This window comes from Passer domesticus, chromosome 11 (genome assembly GCF_036417665.1).
Source record: "Passer domesticus isolate bPasDom1 chromosome 11, bPasDom1.hap1, whole genome shotgun sequence".
NCBI classification, from domain to species: Eukaryota; Metazoa; Chordata; class Aves; order Passeriformes; family Passeridae; genus Passer; species Passer domesticus.
In genome coordinates, this window is record NC_087484.1 from 10,845,756 (window position 1) to 10,873,435 (window position 27,680).

Consider the following 27,680-nt stretch of genomic DNA (forward strand, 5'->3'; position numbering starts at 1 on the left):
GAGAAGGAAAAAAAAGCTTCCACACACTTCAGGGCAGCAGTGAACTGGTGCGTCTGAGTTTCACTCCAGGAAATGAACAGGCATGCAGGGAAGCATCCCACATGTTCAGAATAAGGCTGCTGGTGTTGCTGGTGAGTTTTTTGTTTTGTTTTGTTTTGTTTTGTTTTGAAGACTTGTTTGCAGTTGTAAAATCCAGCAGGAAGAAACAAGTCTGTCCAACTGCCTGGCTGACAGAGTGGGTTTTGCCCAGCTTCTCAGAGGTGTGTAGAAGCAAATATGATTCAGAACACTTGTGTGGACAGTTCTAAGAAGGAAAGTGCAGGTCTCAGAACAACAGAGTCTGCAAGGACAAGCTCCTGCAAATGTCTCACTATATTGAGAATGTTTTCCATCAAGCCCCAGACTTCCAGAAGATCTTAGGATATAAATGTGGCAGTGGTAAAATCCTTTTTATCATAAAGGATTTACTACCATGATGTTGCAAAAGCCATGGACAGGTGTGTGAAAGGCAGAGATTGTCTCCATATAGTCACTTCTGATTCATATCAGATTTATGTAGCAATCAAAATCCATGGATAAACTTGAGTTTCTCCCATAGAGGAACAAAACCAAAACAAAATAAAAATAATTAAAAAAAAACCAAACCAAAAAACAACAACAACAAAACAACAAAAAGTATATATATGTATATATATGTGTGTGTGTGTATATATATATATATATATATCTTCACTGAGGGTCTGCCTTTGAATAGCATAGGGGATGGTGGGAATAAAGCCAATAGCAGAGCAGTTGTTCTGCCAGGATCCTGTCTCTGCCATGGCAAGGGCTGTTCCAGGTGCTATCCCAACCTGTCTGCAGCCAGCCAGGATGAGACTTGGCCAAGGGCAGGCCGTGCTGGCATATGGGATGGTCTTTCATTTCCCCCCTGCAGGATGCTCAGTGCTGTTCCCCCTTCAGCAAGCCTCAGGGACAATACCTGTGGGACAAACCAAGAGGGCCATTTGCCTTCCATTCTTTTATCACTGCCTGTTTTCCTAGGTTGGTGCCCAAGGTAAACTGGAAATTAAACCCCCGCCATCTCCTGCCGTATGTGATTTTTTTTTTTTTTTTCAACAGAAGCATTTAAAAAGGCCTCACACTCTCTCACTCAGCCTAGAGTGTTTGGGGTCACGCTTTAGGTTTCTCAACCCGCAGCCCGGCACATTTCGTAACTGCTGTGATAACCCACTCCCTTCAGACGCCAACCCCTCTGCACGGCTGGCTCTCTGCTGGCTGCCGAGGAACTGCGGCTGAGTGACACTCGCCCGAACCGCGCAGCCCCTCGGCCGGCCCTGGCCCCGCTGCCCAGTGCTGAGGCACCGCTGAGGCGCCGCAGGGCGCTGCGGCACCGCCGGCTCCTTCACACCGGGCAAGCGCCCTGCTCTGGGGCCCCGCGGGCGGCAGCGCGCTGGGTCATGGCGGGTAAAGCCGGGAGAGGAGACGTGCCGGGCGGGCAGGCTGGAGGAGCCCGCAGCAGCCCCGTGCGAAAGGCGAACACCCCGCGGATCCCGCCGGGCCCCGCAGCGCCGGCCCGGCACAGCCCGAACCGCGGCCATGCTGCGGCTGCCCAAGAGGGCGTCATCAGCGCGCGCCGATGGCGGCGGGGGGAGCCGCGCTCTGTGGTGAGGGGCCCGGACTGCCCCGCTCCCGGTGCCCCGCTCCCGGTGCCCCGCTCCCGGTGCCCGGCTCCAGGCAGCTCGGGAGGTGCCCGGCTGGCCCCGGACGGGGTGAGGCGGGCGCAGAGGAGCCTGCAGCGGGTGAAGAGCAGGGATGCCCTGCGCAGGGAGCGCTCCCCGTGTGGCCCCGGGCCGCCGCGCGGCTCGTGTGTCGGGGCAGCCGCAGGGAGAGGAGAGCCGGGTGGATGAACAGCACATCCAGGGGGGAACTGGGGCTTGGAGCAGCTCTGGTGTGAGGAGAGACTGAGGGAACGCGGCCTCTCCTTAGGGGATCTTATTAATGCATATAAATGTCTCAAAGGCGGAGGTCAAGAGGCAGGTGCCAGACTCTTTACAGTGGTGCCCAGTGACAGGACGAGGAACAATGGCCATAAACTAGATCACAAGAAGCTTCACGTCAACATCTGGAAGAACTGTCTGTTGAGGGAGCAGGCACTGGAAGAGCTGCCCAGGCGGTGTGTGGATTCTCCCTGTCTGGGGACATGTCACACCCACCCGTGAGCCGCTGCTGGCACAGTGCGTGGCACAGTGCGTGGCACAGTGCGTGGCACAGTGTGTGGCACAGTGCGTGGTACAGTGTGTGGCACAGTGCGTGGCACAGTGTGTTGGCTGGGGCTGACGGCGCTGGGCTTTCTGAGCTCAGGGAATCCAGGTCAGCTCACCAGGGCTGGTATGCTGGGGAGTGGAAGGTGGTAATGCATAAAAGACAACCAAACAGAACCCTGGTAGGTTTGGGAAGATGCCCTTTGCGGTGACTGCCAAAGAAAGAAAAATGCTGTTGTAGGAGAGAAACACCTCATTTTGCAGAATGGTGCATGGATGATCACACATGGTGGTGGAAGAGGTTGAAGTCACGGTAACAATCACATTGATGTGTGTGTGTAAAACAAAACTAAGTAACCAGTATCTGCTAATTTTCCTCTTCATCTGGAGCTTTTACTGCTTATTGCACTTAATGATGGATTGGGAATAAAGTTCTGGGGGAAAAGGTTTATCAAGACTGCAATATTGCTTCAGTGGAGATTTCACTTTGAATGTCATAGCAACTCTTCTGAAGTTCTGGGAACAGATATTTAAGTGTATTGCAGTGTGTTAATTACTGTCTGTTCTTTGTACCTATATTTTCTTTTGTAATTTCTATGATTTTTTTTTATACAACAGTGGTGAAGCTAATCCTTCAGATTAATACTAAAAAAACCCACCAAAAAACAAAAAAAACCACCAAAACAACCCCACCAAACAAAAACACAAAAAACCCCAACTTTTTATCTGGTTTATCCCTTTTTTATGTAAAAATGGCCTGAAAGTTGCATTTGCATCATAGTGAATGGGCTCTCAGAAGGGATGGTACAGAGAAGAAAATAATATAGTTCAATACAAGTTTTATACCAGGCTTACAACAGTTGCAGCATGGGTTACTTTGTGTGCTGACACCTGCACTGGTGTCCAAACCCACCCCAAATCCTCTTTACTTTTCCTTCTGTGTTACTGCTACAGTGCTTCTTTATCCGTGTAAGTGAATCAGTGACAAAGCAGAGGCTCACTTATAACTGAGGATATTAACCTATAGACAGATACACACAGGTACCTGGCACTTGCATGAATCTCTGATCATGTTTGTGAACCAAAGGTGTGAGAAATTAAACCTGATGAGACTGATTTGCAAAAATGCTTTTGAAAGGGAATTTATGCAGGTCCAGGTTCTGGCTGGTTTTCTGATCAGTGTTCCTCCTTGAACGCAGGACTAAAAGGCACTTCCCAAATCCAGTCCCCTGCTGTTGAGACATTCTTAAACTTTTCAATCTGCCTCTTAAAACTAATTAGGTTATTTTCCTTATGTTATTCCCACTGTGAGGCTACCCTGTACTCTGAGCTCTGATGGCTGGACACTTTCTAGTTTCCAGGCTGAATGTATTCATAGTAGGTATAATCCCTTTTGTCCTTGTGCCAAACTCTTGCTCTAGTTTAGACACTTCATCTGCCTCTCCAGTGTTTAGCCTTGATGTCTTTGCAAAGCACTATCACACATTGTCTTTTTCTTTAGGTCAAAGAAGGCAGGTTCTGTTACAGTCTTTCCTAACCTTAGGAACCCACCTCTGAAAATATTCCAGATTATATTAACCTGTTTCTCGGATGGATTACTCAGGTTGCTGTGTAACACACCATAGTTTAGAGAAAAGCTTGGAGAAATCTTTCTCTTTTATATCTTCCTGCTATATTTTAGGGCAGCCTTTACCTTTCTCATCACTCTCTCACCCCTGTTACTAGTCTTGAAAGCACTGTCAGGTGGCAGTGAATACACCTGTGGGCTTTATTGCCTGTAAAATGCACTTAAGTCAAACTGAGTCTTCACTGCTGTTGGGCTCCAGCTCTCCCATGTTGATATTTCTTGGCACTGTGGAGTTCCACAAGTGTTTAGAATGAAGAAAAAAGATGACTACAAGGTGGAAAAACTGCAAAACACCTTTCTGGGTGTTTCTCACAGCAAGAGTGGTAAGTCAGTGACTAGAGGATGGAATTTATCCGAAAAACTTGAAGGTTTTCTAAAGATAGAAAGATAGAAATCTTTAGAAAGATTTCTAGATAATGGCACTTTTATGTGAGAGGCTTGCTCTTGTGATGCTGGTGCTGCTTTTTACTGTTCAGAATTTCACTCCAATTTCAAATCTGATATTTGTGGCTTTTGCTTTTTCTGGTTTGCCCTGTGTCATTTGATGTGTTATAAACAACAATCAATGCTGTGTTTGTCTGGATTTGTGCTATTGTTTTTCTGTTTGCCAGCCATCTGAGAAGCAGTCCTGGAGATTGCACTTGATTACAACCTCAGGTGCAAGGTATGAGGTTTCCCTGAAATGGAAAAAGTGCAGATTTTATGAGCACAGAATATGTTTACAGAATTCACTCCTTGCAGAATGTCACTGAGAGTGAGAGGATGAAAACATAATGAGTTTTGTGATTCTTGTTTTTTTCTTTTGAATGCTTTCATTAATTCTGGGTATATTGATCTTTTGTCAGGGAAGGGCATTAATTGCACTTGTTTAGTATCCTATGGACATGTTCTCTCAGAAGTCATCCCAGGCTCTATTTATTGCCTGTTTCTTGCCCTTTCCTTTGGCTGGAATTGTATCATAAAAAACCCCTGTGATCCTGATCTTAGGGCTGGCTTTTGATGAGCTGATGGGTTCTCCTGAAAACTGCAGGTGAGAATTTGTTACTGTTGCCAATCTGATTTGTTTAAGGAAGAGAAACATGTTCTACTCCTGGGTCTGATGTTGTACGGTTTTATAGTAGCACTTAAATTTCTGAAACTTCAGATCACCCATTTATGGTATACACCATTTATGGTATAAGTCAGTCTCTGCATCTTTGTTTCAGTTCCTCATCTGTCAGTTAGGACTGGTGTGTCTGCTTCGATTTCGCATTTCTGTAATAAAAACTGTCCTCATGTAGCCCCAGGCCAAATGAGTTCCTTTGTTCTTGGCTGAGACCAATTTGCTCCAGAAGAGCAAATTAATTGTGAACTGATAATTTTTTGTGACGTTTGGGAATTAATTGGATGGGAGTTTTAATAGAAACGATGATGTAGTTATGGAAGCAAAGCCTGCTCTTGGCTGGCCTCAGCAGCATGCTGCTGCTGTCCATGTCCCTCATTCCAGAGGTTCCCACCGCCCTGAGCTGCCATGCTGCAGCTAAGTAACATTTACACCATAGAAAGTGATTCAGCAGTGCAAACAAAAACCCTGAGGTAGTCCCAGGGTTAAATAACAGATGGCAGAAACAGTTTTTCTTGAGTGTGCTCGGAGTGTTGACCATCCTGGTTTGGGGGAAATTGTTGCGCCTGCAAGAGAAAGAGCTGTGTGCTAAAAAGCCATGTTTTTCTCCATGGTGTTTTCTATTGAACTCAAACTATTTTGCAGGGAGACATGCCAGAAAAGCTTAGCTCACAGGTTTAGTCCAAATTAGGATGAATTTTCATGGGACCAGATGCAGAACTGAATGGGGCCTCGTGTCTAATCATGCACTGATGTGTGCATCTGCCTGCTTCTAACCTGGCCTGTTCCTGTGTGAACGGTGCTGCCAGCCCAATGTACTGGGCTTCACCTGCTGAACAGTGCTTTTCCTCTTGGCCCTGGCTCAGGAGTTGGCAGTCTGGCTTCTCTCCATCTTGCTTTGGGTGCAGAGCTGGGCACTTTCCATTCTTGGCTGGCAGTTGGGATGTTTGGCAGAGATCTCTGATCTGAGTAAATATGTGTGAGGGCATCTCTTCATTGCAGAGCTGTATGGCATTGCCTTCCCTAATCAATAATGAAAGAAAGATTCTAGGACGTGTGTAAATGTGTTGGAGGTCAGAAGGTGAAGGATGTTGTTGTCATGAGCTGAGAAAGATGTCAGGGTTTTTGTGCATACTTTTCAAAGGCTGAGTTAAAGCAATAAGTCACAGGGGAGATAGCCTAGTAAAACAGCTCTGTCTGTATACACAAAATTTCCAGCTCCTAGTCCGTGCAGGTAGTGTTCGATGAACTGGCGAAGAAAAGGAATTAGTTGGCTGGTAATTCATCTAAAAGATTGGCAGAGGATTTTACAGGCTTATACCAGGGCTGGCTGGAGACAATAATCTCTTTTCTCGAAGAATGCCGAGGTCCTGACGCCCAGCTCGTTGGAATGAAACCTGAATGCTTTTTAATTCTCTGTGAGAGATTTTTTTTCTTTCCCCTCTTTGGTTTTTGTTTTTAGGAAGGAACAAAATGTTTCATTGTGATTTTGTCAATTATTTTGATATAATGGATTAAAAGAGTAAATGTCTTCCAAATCCCAAGGCCCTTTAAAAGAATTCCATTCAAAACACATCAGAGCTGCTTTTTTCCCTGAATTTTTGCTGAAATTTAATTTTAACCAAAAGTTTACACACTTCAATAGCAGTGTGACTTCCCCTGTAGGAATGATATGCAGTGGATAATAACTGCAGACAGGATTTTTTTTGGTCTGGTTATATTTTATGCTATCCTGGAGGAGAAGGGGGTGGGGGGAGGTTTGTATCCATTTGGCAGCCTCATACTGTGCCAAAGCAATGTAAAAAGGCCTGAGAGTGAATAAGAAACAAGAGAAGTATTTGGTTTTTAACTGCTCCTGGATAAGAGAGCAGGATTCATCCATGCCTTACTGTAATTTTGCAATTCCATTGCAAACTGTAATAGTACAGCAGGGAAAGAAAGAAGAGGTTAGTACAGTGCAAGCGAGCAGGCTTTGGAGGGGAGATGTTCTTGTGTCTGAATCTCTGGAAGTGACTGGAAGGGACAGAGACTTAAATGGCAGCTATTGCGCTGCCCAGAAGCTCATGTGGATTCTGTATTATCTCTCCTTTCTCTCTTTCTACTCAGACAGAAATGAGCCCTCTTGCCACCCACAGAGGCTGCAATGACTGGTCTGTCACCCGTGGCCAGCACTGAAGCTCAGCAGACTCCTGACACGCACATGGGGACCTTGTTGGCTCTGGTCAGTGTTTGCTGACCTCCCCCTTAGAGAAAAATTGTAGCTTAATTTCAACTGAACTAATTTAATTTGTGATTATCAGCTATTAGCTGTTGGATGTTGTTTTGCAAATTCCACACATTTTAAGAGAGTTTTATGTTCAGGGACAGGGCTTGGACCTTTCTGTAATGTCCAGCACCCAGGAGATACAAAATCTACAAGGAAGAGTCTGGGCAAGCGCCCTTGGTGCCTTGGGCACAAAGGAGTGGGGGTCCCTGGAAGAAAATACTTCACTGGGAATCTGAAAGACCCTACAGTGCTCCATTCTGGGTTGGCTGCCAGCCCACAAAGTGCCCTTCAATAACTTGCTTTTATTGCTTTGTTTATCCTAAACATGTGATGAGGAAGATACTATGATAGATGTTCTTACTGAGGAATAGCCCTCTGTAATTGCTGTCAGTTTTATTTCAAGAGTAACACTAATTATAGACTTTATTCTTTCAAAGATGTGATTTGGTATCATGAATTTGGAGGGTTAGCTTATTGCTGAGCATGTTTTGGTTTTCATGCACTCCTGGACGCTGGGATGTTTTATAGAAGGATGTTGCAGGTGGACACTAGAGGGCTTGCTAGCATCTCTTCCTCTGCTCCCACCCAGGCACAGCAAGAAGGTTCAGCTGGGTAAATCAGGAAGCCTTCACTTAGGATCTTACAGCTGGATTTAGGTTTTGAGGATGGGGGAGACTGAGCAACATGGGGGAAAGGAATTATTTTGTGCTGCATTTTCAAAATTCCAATGTCTCCAGGAGGATGATAGCACTTACTGTGCCTTATGACAATGACCTTTTCAGGTGCATTTTCAACCAGATAAAAGTTGCCAGTGGGAGCACTGCGAGCTCAGGCTGTGTTTCAGTTAAATGTCCAGGCAGGCAGAACAATCCCAGGATGAGTTAACTACAGGCATTTCAGCATTTAGTTGTGGGTCATGTTCAGGTTGTCTGTGTAACTTTGCAGTACACAGAGGTGTGAGGGGCAGGCTCTGGATTCAGGTGTTGTGAGTTGCTGTGTAGAAGCCTCCAGCACTCTCCACTGCCCACAGAGAGTCTGCCTTAACACCCAGCATTGTGACAGTTCCTGTGTGCTTTCCCAGATCTGGGAATAGCTGACCTGTCACAGCACTGTGCTCAAGCTGAACACAGCTCTGTGTGAGCGCCCTCACCTCGAGAGCTCGTGGTGTGTCCAGCCAGACTCATCCTGGCACCACTGTTGAATACTGCTCTGCTTTACCTGCTATTTAGCCTGCAACTGAACAGTGTCTGGTTAAAAAACAATTATATCACTGGGTTCCCCTTTAGCTTGTGCTAAGAAACCTTCAATCACAGCGCTGGGCAATAAGAGGCAGAAAGGTTCTTATTAATTAATGTGCTGCCTGCAACCAGCCTTGCAGCAATGGGTTAAGCAGCACCATCCCTGTAGATGGTCACTTACCAAACTGTTTTTTGGGTTGACCTGCTAGGATTTCTCCCTCTCCTCCCTCCCCTTCCTCTTCTCTCTCTCTTTCTTTCTCTTTATGCTTTCCCTCAGGTCTCTTGATTTCATGCTGGCTTTCTAAATTGAGGATAAAGTTAATTCAGTGCACAATGCCACAGCTGGAATGAAATATGGCCAGTTGCCCGTGTGGAGGGGAGGGCCCTGTGCTGCCTGGGGGTGGCTTGTTGCATCTCCTAAGGCCACTATGGGCTGTCACTGATTTATTGATAATGCTTCTAGCAATAAAGCAAGAAGTTAACTAATTATGAACATATGGTTCAGCTCACGCTCGACTCAGCAGCCACCTTGTTAGCCTGGAGCTGCCTAGGTGTTCAGAAGCAGGAGCGGAGGGAAATTTTGGGTGGAAGGTGTGGTCCAAAGTCCCACTGACAAGCCAGAGGGAGACTTGATTGATCTTAATCTATTCTTTTTGTTAGCAGGCAGCATGCTGCTGTCAGGAACAGCTTGGTAATAACAGATTTGGGGCCTCTAAGTCCTTGTGGTTTTAGCCAGCATGCGACACTCGGTCAGCTCCTTGCATGCTCTGTTCTTAATTGGTCTCAATGGTGGGGTCTGAAATGAGATGGTAGTTCAAGGTGCAACACATGCTGTACCTGAAAGTGCAGCCTGGGAGCTGCTGCACAGATGTCAGCTTTTTACCAGTGGGCTTAGCACTGGGGACCCAGAGGGTCTGCACAGAAAGGGACAAGGGCTGTCTGAGAGGACCCTGCCGACTTTCAGAGCTTAATATGGAATTAATTAGAGGAAAACTTTAGAGAGAAGGAGTGTGACTGGTAGAGGAACAAGGAGGGAGGCGCAAAGAACTTGTTAGGAAGTTAATCAAGGTGGATTGCAATTTTGCCTGCATTGAGTGGTCAGCATGCATAGTCTGGACACAGGAGAGTCTTTAATGGGAATTGATACCAGCCAGAGGGGGGAGGAGGGTGTCTCTTTCGGTCCATCTGTTGGTCTTTCACAAGTGAATTGGTCTATGCCACAGGATTCAAAGCCGTGTAGTTAGAGACTGGTTTTTTGTGGGCGTACATGGTCTGCAGAAAGAGTGAGATTAGTTCTGCCCAAACTTTTAAAACATTTTTAGGGTTCTTAGACTTCACTTAACTGCAAATGCTGCCTGTAGAAAGAAGACAGTTTTAGTAACAGGCATCAAAAAGAACTCCAGGGATTAGTGATTTGACACAGCCAACAAACAGATCATTTAATGACTACCTAGACAAAGCAAAAGTGGGTAGAGGGGGCTCTCTGTGTGCTGGAGTGCATTAGCAAGACCACAGTCAGACCACAAGCAGGCTGAGGGAGATGGTTGGTAACCCCTACTAGGCACTGGTGAAACTGCATATGAGGTACTGCACCTGGTTTTGGTCTTCACAATGCAAGCAAGTTGTTGTCAAACTGGAAAATCAAAGGAGGAGGGCCAATAAACTGGTCAGGAGGCTGGAGAATGTGAGGGTGAGGGAGCTGGGCTTGCTTAGCTTGGACAAGAGGGCTAAATGAATCTGATGGCAGTTTTCTGCTGCTGTGGGGGTATATAGAGAAGACAGAGACCAACTCAGACATGCACAGAGAAAGCATTCAAAAACTGGGAGAAGTTATATTTCAATTAGGTATGAGAGGAAGGGAAAAAAAAAGAAAGAAAACCCAGACATGATAAGCTAGAGAGGTCATGAAATCATAATTTCTGTGTTTTTTCCATAAAAAAAAACTTGCCTGGGCCAAGTGCTGAGCAATGTGATCTAAATTTGGAAAGAACTCTTAATTTTCCTATGATCAGGCTGCAGCTGGAGCACAGCCCAGGGCCTGGGACAGAGGCACATGGCTCATGTTCTGTTGGGTGCTGCTGTGCTGGCTGGTTTGTGGCTCTGGTGTCACACCACAATGTTCATAGCAATTACAATTTTTGCCTCTATAATGGAATGAATTAGGGCAGTTAATTAATGGGTAAAGTTGATCTGTACACAATAATTTGGAATATAATTCACCCAGACAAAGCAATAGCTTTTCTTAGCAGAGGCTGTCCTTTCAGCTGTGATTAGCTGGTTAGAGCTGAAACTATTTTTGAGGCTAAATAAGTGCCTGTCCTTCATCTATTTCTTATCTCCTGTGAGAGGATGCTGCAGCTGAGTTGAAGACCAGAATGTGAGCAGTCCTGTGAGATTTCATATTGCTGCTGAAGATGGTTTGAGTTCACCTGGTTAAGCTACACTGCTGCAGGTTGGAAGCACTGATGTCACTTGTACTACAGGTACAGGCTATTGACATGTTCCTCCCTAGTCAGCTGTCATCTAGAGGAGGTGGAGGGCTAAATTCTCAGGCTATTAAATCTACTCTTAGAGAACATTTCTGGCCATAGCCTTGTTTTGTGTTTGCCTGTGAGTACCTTCCCTGGCTGAAATCTTTGCCTGCTCTGTAACCAAACAGGAATAGTTACATTAAAGAAAAGCACAGAGATGAAATATTCAGCCTTAAATTCTCAATAAATTCTTATTTGTATCACTCTAATAGTGTGAGAGGGGGAAATCTGAAGGAATGGGCTCTTAATCCCAGCATAACACTTTATAAGCATGTCTGCATGGTGCAAAAAACGTTTGGAGGAAAGAAGAACCAGGATTTGGTGCTTCCCTTTCTCTCTTGGGATCATCTCTGCTGTGTTTCTTACCCAGAGATGCAATATATTACAGTGGAGACCTTCTTGAGGTAGTGTTGTCATTCCTCACTGCAAAAACCAGCCACTGCCTTGGTTTATAGCAAGTGGAGATTATTTAAAAAGATGAGACTGTGGTTATGAAAAATTAAACTGAATTTGGCTCAGATTTGAAACTGGCTGGATCAGTTTGTGGGTTTTTTACCTAACTCAAAAAGATAGCTGGGGATGAAAATGAGGATGCAGATCATAATCCCAAAAATACAGTAAATACTCAGAAACATGTGAATTTGAAGTCTAATTTCAGACTTGCTGCAAGGGAGATCTCCTAGCTGGAGCAGGAGAAGCTTTCCTGACTGAAGTTGGAAGTTGTTGTGCCAAGGCAGACCTGTAACTTAATAGAAGCAGTTATTTGCTTTACCTGGTGCCAAGTGGAAGTTGGGTAGCAATAATCATAGTTTTCTGGGCACCTTTTTTCTCTGGAGTTGGCCAGAGGGGGGGAAAAATCTAAGCAGAACTCACAGTGCCAATGAATGAGACCAACACATACAGATCAAAGGCAGAGGCATTCTGCAGTGAGTCCCTGCAAACTGAAAACCTCTGTTCTCTGCAAGGAACATCATGTTCCTGCTTGAGTGTGTGGAGCTCCTTTGCTGTGTGTTGGTAAAATGACTCGTTCCTTCGTGCAGGAATTGCAACACCTGTGGGTTTATACTCAAAAGCTTATTTCTTTGTCAGAGACACCTTGATATCACTCTGGATGAACTTCCCCATATAGAATTCAGTGATTTTTTTTCCCCATCTGCTAATTTCTTGTGGTTTCCCAGCTGCAGCTGAGCCCTGAGTCCTGATGCTGCTGTTTGAGTTTGGTTGCTGCTCCCTTTCCCGCCGGATGCAGCTGCAGCCATTGGGGTGACTTGCATCCCGCTGCACGCAATATGCCCAATCTTTACCCTACAAAAGTATTGTTTAAAGGGCTCGGAACGTTTTGGACAAACTGGCCTGGCAGGGGGACTTTCAGCTTTCTCTCCTTTATGGGCACAGCAGCCTGTGTTTGTAAACAGAGCCTTAGAGGGGTAGAGGGAGGCACTGGAGGACTGTCAGCTGGTTAATTGGATGTCAGCTCCCTGCCGGGGACCGGGCTAATGAGTCATCCTGCAGAACGAGAATGGCCTTGGGAGAAAGGCAAGGAATTGGTCAGCAATAATCACATCCACAGAGGAGCCCAGAGCCCACCTGTTGGGATGAAGGCAGAGCAGCATTTGGGGACACAGGGCTTCCCTGTTTGGATTTTGTTAAACAGAGATTAAGCAGGCTCTGAATTTGTAAAGTTGAAATATTATTGTTGGAGCATGTGTTAAACAAGTGCTCGTGTGCATGGGCAGTGATCTAATATGCAATATAAACACTTTCAGCTTCTAGGTTTTGGTGGCCTTTGTTTTTAGAAAAATACTAAAGGAAAGAAATAAAAATTATGTGTTAATGAGGAGTTTAATGCAGGAAATGTTGAGATAATCATAAAAGGAACTTCAAATTAGGAAGTTAATTTTTTTCTTTTGAAAACATAGTCAAAGATCCTTTTTGCTGAAAAGTGTCTTCTAAAACAGTGATTTTTTTTTTTATCATGAGAGCCTATTGTTAAAAAAGTTAAGTTTTTTGAAGTTAGTATTGTGTACATAAGTTCACTTTATTCCAAAGAACATTTTAATTTGAAAATATTTATCAGTGTAGTTACATGAATAAATAGAGGGATTTTATATCTCTTTCAAGAGAGGAAACACTAATGAGAACGATTGGATATTGGTATTAAGTCCTAAAAGAAGGGTGTGTGTTCCCACTTAAAAGTATTTTTCCCAAAGAAAAAGCTAATAAGAGACAAATGGGTAGACACAAAGAAAGGTAATATAAAGGTTAAAAGAATTCTTAAAAAGATGGCTGTAAGAAATCCTGGTAAGTCAAAATGTCTCTCTGTATGCTCTGAAATGAGCTGCCCTTTAGCTGAGCTGTGTCTGATGGGTGTTTGCCTGGCCCACTCTTGAAAACAGAGAAGAATGAGTCCTTGCCAACCAAATCCAGAATGCCACTGTTCTTACTGCAGAGATTTTCCTTGATATTGAATTTGTGGTAACTTAAGTTCATTGCTTTGTGTCCTGCGCTCCTTGAGCATAAAATAAATTCACTTGCCTCTTTCAGCAGCATTTCCTATATTTGATACCTTTCTTAAATCTTCTTCAGATGAAACACCACATTTTATTCTTCTTTCACAGTATCCAAATCACTAATTGTTCTAGTGTCTATTTGCTATTTATTATTTGCTGAACAACCAAGAGAAGATGGGGGGTGGATGAGAAGTAAGAGTGAACCCTGCTGCAAAGAGAGTTTGTTATCCAGGAGAACTTTTGTAGGTAGGAGCCACCTGCTAATTGGAGTGTCAGGGGAATGGAGTCAGTGCTGGATATGTGCTGCAGCCACAGTTGTCATCTTGCAGTCTGAGCACATCCCAGCTGTGAGTGGCTCACCCTCATAAGCACTGAGCTCCCTGATCCTAGTGCAGCTCATGGCAGTAGCACCAGGAAGACCTGAACGCCTCAGTGCCCCCGAGTCATTCAAAAATGGACATTCATGGGGCAGACAGCCAGCAGAGTAAAGGAGGAATTGGCTTCCATCCCAATTTATGCAGTATTCTGGTTTTTATCAGGGCTTCTCTGAGGTTTTCTTTATAGACAAAAAAGCAAATGGACAAAGCAGTGTTTCCCTTGATCTGCATTCACCTGTAGAGTCCAGACCTGGTCTGAAATAGTTGAGGAAAAAAATCATTTAGTTTCTAAAACTGCTTAAATATTGCATAGTGGCCTGGAACTGGGGCTTTCATGGATAGGGAAACTTTTCATTTGAAGGCTGTGGATTCCTTACTAATGGTGACATTCACAGGAGCTCCTGTTTGCCCTGGACTCCCACTTATGCCTTCTAGAAGGGTGGCTATTTTGGAGATAAAAACAACCCAAAAATCCAAAAAAACAACTTGCAAAGAGCTGTAGGGATAGTGTGGTTCCAGTTACCCAAGGGAGGATAAAGTGCTGTGTCACCTCCTTCCACACGGACAGCATGGTGTATTTACCTGGCTGCTGCTTATGCTAGATCTGATCTGTGGCCTAAAATCAAAAGGCTGTCAATCCTGCACCAAATTAAAACAGAATCATGAGAATTAACATGCTTTATAAATGCAGGTTAAGCACACTATAAGCACATTGTAATTATAGTCAGCTGCCTGGCTACTGCAACCCAGTAGCACTGGGCTTAGGAACTGACTATACAATTAATAGGAGCTTATATTAAAGGCATTAGTAGAGTTACAAAAGCTTTGTAACAAGAGTGTGACCCAGCCTTGGACAGAGACAATGAGGGTTTGTGTTCTATAATTAGCACACACAAAACCTCCCCATTAACTTGGCGGTTTTCGATTTGCCTTTTAAAGAACTGAGCAGTGCAAAGCACCCTCAGCCCATCAGAGGTGGGAGCTGTGCAGGCAGTATGGAGGTATTTGGGATCTCAGTGTTGTCTTTCTTTGGTCAGTAACAGCTGGTCAGCTGAGATACCTGATGAAACAACTTCTATACAAGGTGGAACTCTGCCCCCACACTGCCTGCGTGCCAGGACCAGCAGGCAGCTGCTACCAGCCCTCTGAAGAGATGAACCCCCTTTTCTCTTCCTTGCTCACCTGAAACAAGTGGTTCTTAGTGCAGAGAAGTATTTTGACCTGTTGCAGGGCCTGATAGTTAAAGGAGAGAAGCAAATGCAGGAGGGAAGGATTTTTTTCCATGTATGGACTAAAGTATTGGAAGAAATCTCACTTTGAATTCAAGACCAATATGTTAGTGTTTGTGGTCTGTGACAGCTGGAATCTTTGAGGTCACACTGCGGGTCTAAGATAGAACTGGAGAAGGATTGTGGGAATTAAAAGTAATAAGCTAGAGAGGTGTTTGTAGGAATAAACTTATGTGGAATATCTGAACCTGAAGAAAGGCAGAAAAACAGAACTTGAAAACTAATGAAAAAAACCCTTTGAGGCAAAGAATATTCAGCAGCAGTTTATTTGCTTTGAATGCCATATCCATCTTGAAATTCAGATGATGCTTAACACAGAGTCTTTTTGGACAATTATCTGTGTGACCAAGGTAGAGTCTGATGGTTAAGGAAGAGGAAAAGGATTAGTGTTCACCTTCAGCTTATGTGCAATTGTGCTAATTAGCTCCACAGGTACTCTGCTTAGGAGACTTGCATCCCCAGTGCTGCTGATCTTTGGGACAGGGCTGGCAGTGTGTGCAGACCCGTGGCAGTGAAGGACATGGGGTTGCCCTGCAGTTGCTGAGGTTCTAGGGATGCTCAGATCAACTCCATTCATCCACTAAAGACTGAGTTCTTCTTGCATGTTTCTCTAGGAGACTGTGATAAGATTCTTTCACTAAGCAGGACTTCCCCTCTTAAGAGAGGAGAGTTGGCTGAGATCAATGCCTGACAGGGTCTTTCTGTGCTGGGACAAGCATTTCTGAAACTTGGTGGGCAGATACAGAGATGATCCAGAGGGCAGCATGCAGTGCTTCTGCCCAGCTATTGGCTCTCCATTCCTCTATTGCTGGATGTAAAATACTGTCAATTTCTGACTAAAGGTCATGGGAGAACCTCTTAAGATTTTTTTTCACACTTAGGTTGACCTGTTCTTCCCTTTAAGGTTTGGTTTACATCTAATACCCCTCCAAAGCTCATGTGTATTCCCAAGAGAAACTCCTCTCTGTCATTTTTGCTGTCATCCTACAGTTTTGAGGACAGGTATTAATCTAGGGAAATTAATTTCTGTTAAAACTTCCCTGATGCCTGACTTTGTACATGGACCTAAATAGCATTCTAGTGCTTACCTGAGGCAAGGTGCAGCCTATCTTCTTTTTCACTCACTTTTCAACATTTTGCTACTTTCAGAAAAATTTTGTTTCCAAGTGGTATCAAAGAGTATCAGTCATTGCATAAAAATAATTTCCTATTGCTTGCTTTCTTTTAACTATGCAGTCTGTGCTGGGGCTTTTTATAAAGCACACATTGCTGGTGGGCCCTGGCTTTCCTGCAGTGCCCTAATATGTAATACAAATGACATCTGTCATGTTTGATTTGTTCTGGTGCTTACGTTTGGGGAAGAATAGCTCTCACTTGTCATGGGAAGTTTTGGGTCTCTCCCTCTGAGTTGAACTGCCTTGCAATTTGTTATGGTCAGTAAAGAGGGCTGCTCTTTGCTGAGGCTAAAATAAAGTCCTGCTAGTGCACTGATCACTAGTAGTAAATACAAAGACAATGCTTCTAGAAGTTCTTGAACTTGAAATGCCTCACAAGTTGATGAGTATATGGCTGAAGCAGTGTCCTGCTCTTGCATTCTTTCCTAGACAACCTCTGCTAGCCACAGCAGAAGACAGGTTGTAGAGCTAAATGGTCCATTGGTGCTGTTAAATCTACATTTTCACAAAGATTATTTGATCATCTTTTACCCCTTCTCCTCAAAATGAGGGCAGATTGCCCAGCTGTGTGGTGTTGTGTTGCTTAAACTGTCCACTATGTACTATTTCTTATCCTAAAGTTGGCAATAGCTGGAGGGTTAATGTTATCTGGGGTTCTGCCAGTGATGAGTGAAAAAAGATGATTGAAAATAAAGTGCTCCAGCCTAGACAATTGTTTGCTGTCTTATTGTTGTCTTGAATGCTGAAAAAGCTTAGAGCATCAAAATTCTTATTGAGTGACTTATTTTAAAATGAAATTTAGAAATTAATAAGATTTCCTGCTTCTTTTGGTCTAACCTGCAGACCTCCTCCATGTTGCCTCAGGCTGTGTCTGTTGGTGTCTCCTGGTTCTTGGTTTTCTGTCATGTTGCTCCCTGCCCGGTGTCACAGTCTGTACTTGGGGTGCAAAGGCTTTGTCCTGTGCTGCTCTTACGACCTGAGACTTGCCTCTTGATTTTTTCCCTTTAGAAAAAAATCTTTCCTTGCCTGAACCTTTCAATTTCTGCTAATTCTGTCCTTCATTCTTTAGTGTTGACATGATGAATAATTTTATAAAGCTGTGTGGCAGATGGTTTGCATGAAACATAAGCAAATAACTTATTCTCCTTTGCTTAGAATGGTAGGGGAAGCAATGTTTGTCTAGCTACACTCTGGTGTGCCTGCACGTTTTCTCTGAGCAGAGTTTATGTTTTTAACATGCATGTACGGACACAGGAGCATACACCCAATCTGCTTTATCACACCCTTGTGTGCACTCCTGTTGTGTGCCCTGAGTCCAGATAGATTTCATACACACAGCCTGACCGTCTGATCATTGCTATTATGCTTCAGAGTATGTTTTCAGAAATAATTTCCTGCCACATTCCTGACTGTATTTGTAGGCTGGGTTTATCCTGTTCCCTGCTGCTCCATGATCTGCCCCTAGGTTACTAACAACCCCAACAGACAGCCTGGCTCATGCGACCTGCTGCTTAGACACAGATTAATTCCCCACCAGCCATATGGGCTACCAACCTCACAAATTCCTCTCCTTTTGCTTTCTGCTCTCTGTAAAGTTAATGGACAGTTTGCTGGTAAAGAAAACGTAAAACAAAACTGCAAACCTGTGACCTAATCACCTGGGTTTAACACAACTGGCCCCTCCATCTGCCTTTACACTGAGATCTGTGCATATAAAACAGAATCTAGCTCTGTGCAGGATGCAAGTTCATCCTGGTGACTTTCCCTTATGGCACAGGTACTTGATTACAATACAATGGAATTAGATATAGGCACTGTGCATATATTGCACACATATAACCATATATAATTGTGTGTTCTTAAAAAGATCCCATTGTTTTGGTGGGCTTTAGTTAGTAATGGCTCTTGTGGTCATTTCCTAAATGTTTTTAGACTGGCAGATCACATTTCAAGGTGATTTCTCCACTGACTTTGCAAGATATGTATTTGGGGAGGAATGCATGAAGGGCCAGAAACACAGAGATTGTATCAGAAAGCCAAACCCTTCAATGCCAAGTGCTGACTTGAGGATGGCCTTTCTAAACATTATTTCCTGCCTGGGTCTTAGATGTAGGGTGCCAGGATGCTCAGGAATTACTGGGCTGAGTCTTGGAAGTGCTCAAAGCCAACATTAGCAACTGTCAGTGGTGGGCTCTGCCCCAGCCCTGTGCCTGGACCTGTTGTGCCTATGGCTCCTGTCCAGACTGTCCTGACCAGCTCTGCTTGGGGCTTCTTGCCACCTGGGACAGACAAGGACTTCCAAAAGAGATGGTAGCATTAGTCTGTGCTCTGGAAAACATGCTGCCCATCTGAGATGCAAGTGGAACTGCCTTAAGCCACCTCAGGTAATCATTAGTCTTGAAATACACTGCTGTCACTGAGGCTCTCTTAAATATAAGACTTGGGTTACAGGCATGCTGCATCCAGTTACTTGTGAATTACATTTTATATCAGTAGTTTGTACCGTTCCTTTATCTGCAGTGTGTGTGTTCATGTGCAGGTAACCTCATCCTTATAAATATGTCAGATTATCATCTTTATAGCTGTTGCTTGGATATTTGGTTTTTGCTAAAAGTTGGATCCTTAATTTAAACCTGGAGTTAAGACTTGGTTTGCATCTTGGATTGCAAGCATTAGCTTATACAGACTTTATATTTCTTTGCTAAAGGACTAAATGGTTATGGAAAGAGGAGGACTTCGCATAGCCCAATGAATGATATGATTGGTGAAACTGTTGTCACAGTTCCAGCAGTGCTGTATTTGCAAATGTGTGGTTTCCTAAATGCTTCTGGAAGGGCTCATTCTTTGAATATTTTGGCAAAAAAAGGATTTTAAAGCTTTAAGAAGAATCAAATGAAAAATACAATAGAATATAAACTTTAAAATGGAAATAGATTTTCTTCAATATTCTGAGACTTAATTAGGAAATATGAATATTTTTAGTCGCTTTGACTTTTCCATGTGTATTGTCATAGAAATTCAAAGATAACTTATTGGACCTGATCGAATCCTTTACAAGCTCATCCCTCCTCAAAAATAAAAGGTTTGCTAATGATTTTTGGGTTCTCCAAATTTTTCTGTCTTTGGAAAGAAGGAACAAACAAGCCTTCTCAAATTAAAAAGGAACGAAGTATGACCTCTCCAGTGACAGAATGGAAATTGGTATAGAATAAAAGAAAAGAAAGACACTCAAGGTAGTTCTTAATTTCCAAATGATTGAGAGGGGTTAGTAAAGAAGACTTCTTTTAATTGTTTTTAGGAAAAAAAAGTTCCTTTCCAAATATCCCAGCTTATGATTACCTTTTTGCTTTCATACTAAACATCTCTAGAGGCAGGTATCATGTGTGAAAAATACTGAAAAAAAATTGGTAGTTCCACATTAGATGGTACATTTGACTTGTCTGATGCTTTGGTTCCTCCCTCGAGCCATAATTGCTACTTCAGAAACATAACATGACATTGAAGCCAGAATCCATGCTTTCAAACAAATGGGATTTATAAGTGATTTTTGACATGTGCTGATTATTCTGAAGGAGTATATGCAATTTTATATGGTGTGTTTTGTAAATGGAATTGCCTTTAATCTATCTGTTCAATCAGAGGCAAGTCTTTCTCCTGGTTTTGTTCAAATTGGTAAGAGGGAAAGGAGATGAAAGTGGTGAGCTGGTTTCCATGTAGATTCATTAACTGATTCTGCTGGAAGTGTTACCTCAAGACAGGTAGAGCTATCCCTTCTTACTGGGGTGCTCGGGAGCTAAATATCTGGGAAAATCCATCCTCACTTGCAGGGTCTGTGACCATTCTTTGCAGCTGGGTGTATTTAACTGTGTGACTGACCACAAGGATCCTGGCTTTTCTCCCCTGAGCTTAATGGTGAAAATCCCTCACTTTCATCTCAAAACTAGATTAAAGATTTGTGTTATTTGAAACGGCTGGGACTGTCCTTTGACCTCCCTATTTTGGGCCCAATGGCTCTCACCCCCTTGGATCTGTTCTGGCTGTCTGAGGACACGGGGTAGAGGCAGGCCTGAGGGCAAGGCAGGTTGCAAAAGAGGAGTTACAAGGGTTTCTTTGGGATTTCAGGATTCTAATTTAATTCTAAGGTTTGAAATACCCCTTTAGCAATGAGGGAAGTCTAAGGTGCCAACCCATGGTGTGGCTCTGCAGCCAGAACAGAGCACCTGGAGCTGGCCAGGAGCAGCAACTCCTTTGGTTATTCCCAGCACGGGGTTGTTGCTGTTTGTGTGCTCTGTAGGGTTTATGTGCACCCTTAGCTGACTGATGGCAGGCTCAGAGCAGTAGACACCATGTACAGTTTTAAGGTCCTTGCCCCTCTGGTATTACCCATTCAGCTTGAGTCCTCTGTCCCATCCTTGTGTAATGAAAATTTCTCAGCAGGGTGGTGATTTGTGCTGTGGCCCCAGGTTCTTGGGAGGAGGGGCAAAGGGGGAGGAAGAGATTTCTATATCAGCAAATACCTTGGAGGTGGATGCAGGATATTTAGGGAGCACGTGCAAGCCGCCATGTGAGCAACAGGGAACCAAAGTCTTAATGAAAGCCTTTGACAGGAGGGCAGGACTGGCTGCCGTGGTCGCTGGCGCTGAGCTCTGGTGCAGACGCCAGCCAGGCCCTGCTGACATAATCCTCTTAGGAAAGAAAGAGTGGAAACCGTTTCCATTTGCTCCATGTTCTGTTGGGATGCAGTGTTTGCTGTGTCCAAGTCTTCTTGTTTCTCCCTGTCCTCTGTCTCTGAGGCACAGCAGGACATCTCAGGAAGGGAGAAGCACTACAAGTCATACCCCTCCTCAAGTGGACCTGGATGGATTTGGGATGGAGAGCTATCAATAGGTCTGCCTTCCATAAATCACTTTGGGCATAGACTGGCATTCCTTCCAGCCTGCACTGCTGCCTCTGTACATCTCTGCTTTATTCCTGCTGTCTTTCTTCTCCAATGCTGAACCACATTGTTTTTCTCTTGATGTGGTTGCCTCCTTAAAGATCTCGTGTAGAGTCACTCTGCTTTCCACAAGCTGTCTTCTAAAATGTTGATTATGGTTTTCCACCTCTTGAGACTAAACAGATGCTGAGATCAATATTCCAGGATACGTCTTTTCTGGTACCAAAATTCCAAATCCAACCACCTGTTTTTTTATTGTAGGGAAGAAAACTCTGATGTAGGTCTGAATTTTGCTAATCACAATCTGAAACAAATCTTCTTCACTTTTTTAAAAAAGGAACTACAAAACTAGATGTGCCACCACATCTGGAGAGCCTGAGCAGAACTTCTCTCTAACCACTATGAAACAGGCCTGGAGTGATGTTTGGTGCCTCAAAACTCTCTTGAAGGGAAGTGTAATACCCCAAACCCATGGGTAAGGGTTTGCCATCCTCAGTCTAAAGGGATAGATCTCTGCATGTTCAGAGAAAGAATCAAACCTTTACACCCTGTTCTTGCTTCCATTCATGATTTTTATTTTGATATTTTAAATGTTTTTCCCAGTCTTTGACATTTTGTAGCATTAAATTAAGAGATTTTTTACACACCTAACATCTGTGGTGCACTGTCCTCTTGCCATTCTGGGAGAAGCTGGTCTTAGTCATGGGGGTTTTGGTCTTTGTACTGGCCAGGTCAGGTACAGGAGCAGCATGTTTATTTTAATATTAAGCTGTCAGCAGTTTATACCAATATATTGTAAGGAAAAATAGGTTCTTGAACATTATTAAGTCTTTAGTTTGGGATTAGGAGGTTTTAAGACAGATTTAATTAAACAGAGCAGGGACACCTTTATGAACCTGAAGTTGGGGTTAATTCGCTCCCCTAGTGCTCTATTTCTTGATTACACAAAGATGAAACAAATTCCATGTCCTACCTGGGGAGCCCTGGAGGGGAATATGAAGTTTCATCTGCAGACAGTTCAGTGCCCTGTCAGTGAGGCCATGATTAATAACCTTGTCAGGGGACTCAGTGCTGGAAAGAAATGAGCTGGAGCCACATCTGACAGTGAGCCAGTGCACACTGGGAGCTTTCATGGAGATTGGGGTGCTGGCTCCATGGACCTGATAAAAGAGGCTCTTCAGGGCTGCAGCAAGATGGGGGAAGAGGAAAGTGGGATCCAGAAGTTGTCAGGAGGTCATTATTAATGGAACCAGAGACAGACAGATTTAAAGAAGCACCTTTGTCCTTGGCATCTCTTGGACTGTGATGAGCTCCTTTTCAGTGAAGCTTGCAACCGGTCAGATGTAATTGGAGCTCACCCCAACTGCCACCACCACGGTAACCAAGCACAAACAAATCCTTTGCAGAGCTGTCTTGAGCTTCTGATGGTTTTTCACTAGATGCTTCCCACTTTTGCTTATTTCTGGCCCCCATATCTCAGTGTTAAAGTGGCACAAGATTTGCAGAGGAGAACACTGTGACAGTCTGTTTTACACCTGCAGAGCTTTTCATCTTTAAACCTCTATTCATACAGACATGGACCCAACATTGGTGAGTTTCATGCTAGATGCATAATAAAAAAAAAAAATTAGGCATGAGTGTGTTTTGTTAGGAGAAATGAATGAATGAGATATTTGGGGATATTGCAATGAATTTTGTTTTGTAGAATCAAGTGTTTGCAGAACTTGAAACATAAAAGGGATCACCTTGCCTTTGACACCATATTGCTCTGTCAGTTCTTTTAGTTCTTTCTACACTGGGGTTTTGTATGTGGTTAAAACATCCTCTCCCAAAAGGCACCTGCCCTGATTTTGAAGCACTAGATGACAGTGTCACTGTGTGAGGGACAGTGCCATTGTGTGGGAAACAGTTCCAGTGTTTAACTGCTGGCATTATTTGAAGTCTTCCCCTTCTTTCCATTGTGAGTAGTGGCTTCCAACTATTGAATGAAAGATCCTTTATGTACCTGAAACTGGAAGCATGCTCACATGTGGCTCTTGGTCTCATGCTACTCTTCACTTTTGCTGGACTGAACAGACAAAAAAGATGTTTCTCAACCCAAATACACCACAAGTGTTGGACAAGACCACGGAAAAGCTGGTTCCCTGTTCTGTAGTTTCATTCCTCTATCTGAAATGTACAGCTATCAGCTCTCTTTAATTTAAAAAATAGCTTCAAATCCTTAATTTTTTTGTGTGATCTGAAAACAGATGAACCTGCAAACCATGTTGCTGTGTCCTTTGCAGTTACTTTCTCATTTCTTATTCCAAGCATCTGTATCAATTTGATGGGAGTTCCTGCTGTGGGCAATCACAGCTGAACACTGTCAAGGATGCAAATGAAGTCCAGATTTTTAAAACGTTATTTCAGAAGTCCTGTACAGTTAATGCACTAAAAGCCTAACAGTTTTTTTGTTTGTTTGTTTGATTTTTTTTTTTTTAAATTTCAGTCATGTCACTTTTTACACGGAGTATTTGGGGAAAATTTACAGTCAGGAAACAGTCAGGATTTGGCTGTGTCTAGTATTCTGAATGCATCTTGGTGCAGACTTGATTTTCTCACTGTCTTTTTTAATTGTTTTGTACTGTTTCTGGAATGCCAAACAACGGTGTTGTAGCACTGTTGACATGCAGATCTGGACTCAGGCCCTGCAGACAGTTAAGGAAGGGCAATAATGCCACCTTATGTCCTGATTTGTCACTGCCGGGCCAAGTACTTGGTTCAAGTCAAACAAGTTCTGGGCAAGGAACGCTGTGTGCTGAGGCACCCCTGGAGTTCTTGCCACTAGGCCAGAAAGGTACTGACATGAATCTGAAATGACTGGTGTTTTGGTAGAGAATTGACTCCTACTTCACATGAGTTTGGGAGCATGAAAGTGTGGGGGAAATAAAGACAATTTAGCCCCAAAGTGCTAACATCAAAACCTGTGAACATAATGCTGCAAGCTTTCAAACCTATAAATATTTACATGAAATTCTTCCTGAGCTTTTAATTTGCACCACTAATTTAAAGGATTTTGTAGATAAATGACACTAAAAGTGGAACTGCATTGGAAATATACATTTACAGGCAGTAGGCTTCTATTTGCTTTTGACTGTTGCAGATTTTCTACATAAATTTGAATTTCTTAGAAAATATAATTATCTGAAACTTAGCAGGAATGTATTTTATAAAAACAGTTCCAGCAGTAGGAGCTAATTGAGCAACGATACGGCCGGATTCAAAATTGGCATTTAATAAGGGTCTCTGATTATTGGTTTTTAGTGCCAGTCATTTGGAGGGGGGAAAGTGTGATTTAAGAATTAAGGAATACAGTGTTTTCACTGAGTTTCTAGTTGAGAATGATGTGGAGGGAAATCTGTTGGAAAACCATTACTATTTTTCTCACATAAAGGGAACATAGTCCTGCCAAGTGGGTGTTGCTGAAGTCATTGGCACTTACTGAAATAAGCAGAAGTGGAATGTGATGCTCTCAGAAAATAGGTGGGCAGATAAAGCTCCTTCAGGTATAAGGCAAGACTATTCTTCCCACTAAAGACTTTCTGCCCTTTACAAATGTTTTCTCCATGTTATTAATTTCTGTTGGGAAGTTATGCTGCTCCAAACACAGGCCCACTCAGGGAGTAAGCAGGTTTAGAACACAATGCAATAAGCCAGTAGAAGTACAAAGAGCCTAATGCCTAAGGGTGCCAGAAGGCCATAGCTACAGTTTTGCATGTATGGGGCTTGCAGAAAGTATGAATTTGATAAAATTCTGTAAAAATGCTGAGAGCAGGCATGTGATCACACTGGATCATGGCAGAGGAACTTCTGCAAGGGTTGGTGACCTTCAGAAAGGAAAGATGTTTCCTGTAAGGCAACAAGCTCAGTCTCACAAGGGGACAGGTGTGTACTTGCAGCATGTGTTGACACACATTTAGGAATTTGCCACAGTAGATCTTCTTAAAAATCAGTTGGTGAACTCACAGCTTTAGTGGTAAGTGATTGTTGTTGCATGGGTCAGCTGAATGCCTTAAATGATTCTCTGGAATCGAGAATTTATACAGGACCCTTAATTCAGCAGAACTTCAGAGCAACCAAAGTTGTACTTCCAGTTAGAGGCACCTGCTCTTCTTTCTCTCTTCCCATTTTCTGGGGCCTGCGTGCCCAATATTCCACAGCCCAGAGGGCCCTTTTCTGCAGAAATGGGCACACAATGAGTATTTAATTTCTCTCAGCTGAAGGAAAAACCCCAAGAAAGCAACCACAACCCAGGTTTTGATCTTCCTGTTACTACAGCATGGGTTTGTTTTTCTTCATACACAGATCGCATGGCAGGGGGTTGCCGTTGTCTAAGCAACTCCCTTGGGATGGAATCCTTTAGAAAGAAAGGAAAAGAATCCACTTACTCTCCTGCTTTTGTAATCTCATTCCAGGGTTTTGGCATCATCTCCTGTGTATCTGTTGTGCAGATTAGAGAACATTTTACCCTGCCTTTGCTATCTTTATGCCCTTATGGGTTCCTTTGTAGGTAACACCTCCTCCTTGGATCAAGTTCATTTCATTTGCTTTCCTCCTGAACCCTTATCTTCTTGGTTAAATAGAGTGCAGAAATAGTTGGCAGACTTTGAGCATCTTTAATTATCATTAGCAAATTGTTGAGAACACAGCAGACAATTGACAGTCTGGTCTTCAGAGTGCCATTAAAAGAGATTAGAAAAGACTGTTTGTGTGCGTTGTACAAATTTGTTTGTTTTCTAGCACTGAGAGTATAATGAAAATGTCCCAGCCAGACAGAGCTGTTGCCCTAGCACCAGTCAAAGCCTGGAGCATAAGAGTGAGGCATCGTTGTTCTGGGTTACCCAGGACCTCTGGGTTACTGAACCCAGCCCTTCTGAGCAGAAGGCTTGCAGAGCAAAATGAAATCCCAGTGCAGACTGACTGCCCTGCTCCTCCTCAGCTTGCTGGGGAATGTCTGTCCACATGGCACTTGCAAGTGGATTATGGTGCCACTTGTATATAATGACATCACTCAGTTATATAAATCTGTACTGTAAAGGGTAAATATCACAAGTAGATAAATGTGTTATGTCCAGAAAATATCAGTAAAAATGCTTTAGTTAAGAAAAAACAGAAAACAGGAAAAAAAAAAAATTACAGTCTCTAACATTCTCAAGGGAAGTTTGATTTGGAGGTAATGAGTGCTCAGCCTGTTCTCTGATGTGCAGGAGGTTAGGACTATTTTAAGTGTTTATTTTGTCTAACATAAAAATGAATTCTCATTTTTACATGTGCAAGAACTCTAAACCTTTGTTGTCACTAATGCCTTATGCTTGAGGAGTTTCCCGGGATAAACCTCCCCAGCACAAGAGTGTGTAGAGAGAATGTGGTGAAACAAGGGTCAGAAGGATGAGGCTGTGCTGCTGGCCATAGGTCTCCTGGCTCAGTTTAAATTACTATAGAAAGCTTTCTTGGTTATGTGTGTCCAACAGGAGACATGCTGGAAACAGCCTTCACACTTTGCAGAAATTCATCTGGCTTTTCCCTTTGCTTTACCAATGTGTTTCTCACAATGAATTTGTCACTTCATTTTTGCAGTCACACATGAGTTTGAAATATTGAAGTGGAGCTTAACAAAATGTCTTAGATTTCTCACCTTCATCAAAATTCTGAGTGGCTGTATTTCAAATCAGTGATACTTCCTCTCAGGTTTCCTTGGAAATATGCAGACCTCTAGGAAACACTGACAAATGTGTCAACTTCAAGCTTCTCAAGAAATCTGGTGGGTTTGATATGATTTCTCACACTGTTTTGCTGACAGAGTCACAGTTATCATGGTTGTGTGGATATCACGGTCCAAGCTCTGCACAGGTGGATTTTGTAGTGTAAGGTGGAATTAGGGGGTGTCTGGAGAGTTTCCAGCTGCTCTGGTGGTATGTGCTTTAGGATCTCTGACGTTGAGTTTTGCTCAGCTGAGCTGCCCAGTACATGTTACCACAGCTCATCCTATGAGACAGCTTGGATATGCAGGAGAGATGGTTCTGATTTTCCCACCTGTGGAGTGCTAAACACTGTTTTACAGAGAAGAGCTGAGAATTTTGTGGGCCCTGCAAACCACCAAGTGATCATGTACATCACTGCCTGATTTTTCAGATAACTCCTGAAAGAAATTCCATGTTAGAGACTGGAGTCTCCTTGCCGAAAACTGTTGTAGGGGATAAAGTTGGACTTGTGTTTAAGGGAAGGCTGGGAAAGTTCAGAAAGGAGAGATCTAGCCAGGGTTACCAACCACTGAAAATGCCCCTCTCAGTTGAGAAGTTCCTGGGCTGAAAACAGTTGGAGAGTGGAGG

General features: G+C 43.4%; 1 protein-coding gene across 6 annotated transcripts in view; it reads left to right on the forward strand.

Annotated features, from left to right (window-relative positions):
- Positions 1-4: 4 nt before the first annotated feature.
- The window catches only part of OSTN (osteocrin), an 84,643-nt gene continuing 56,967 nt past the window's right edge, over positions 5-27,680 (forward strand). The window contains exon 1 of one of the 6 annotated variants that reach the window (XM_064385664.1): positions 5-131. In XM_064385664.1, the coding sequence (XP_064241734.1) occupies positions 102-131 (30 nt within the window). In that variant the 5' untranslated portion in view covers positions 5-101. Of the gene's footprint in view, positions 132-4,021; positions 4,212-22,718; positions 22,903-27,680 lie in introns of those variants that run through there. The other 5 variants (XM_064385663.1, XM_064385661.1, XM_064385662.1 and 2 more) reach the window with 5 other exon arrangements.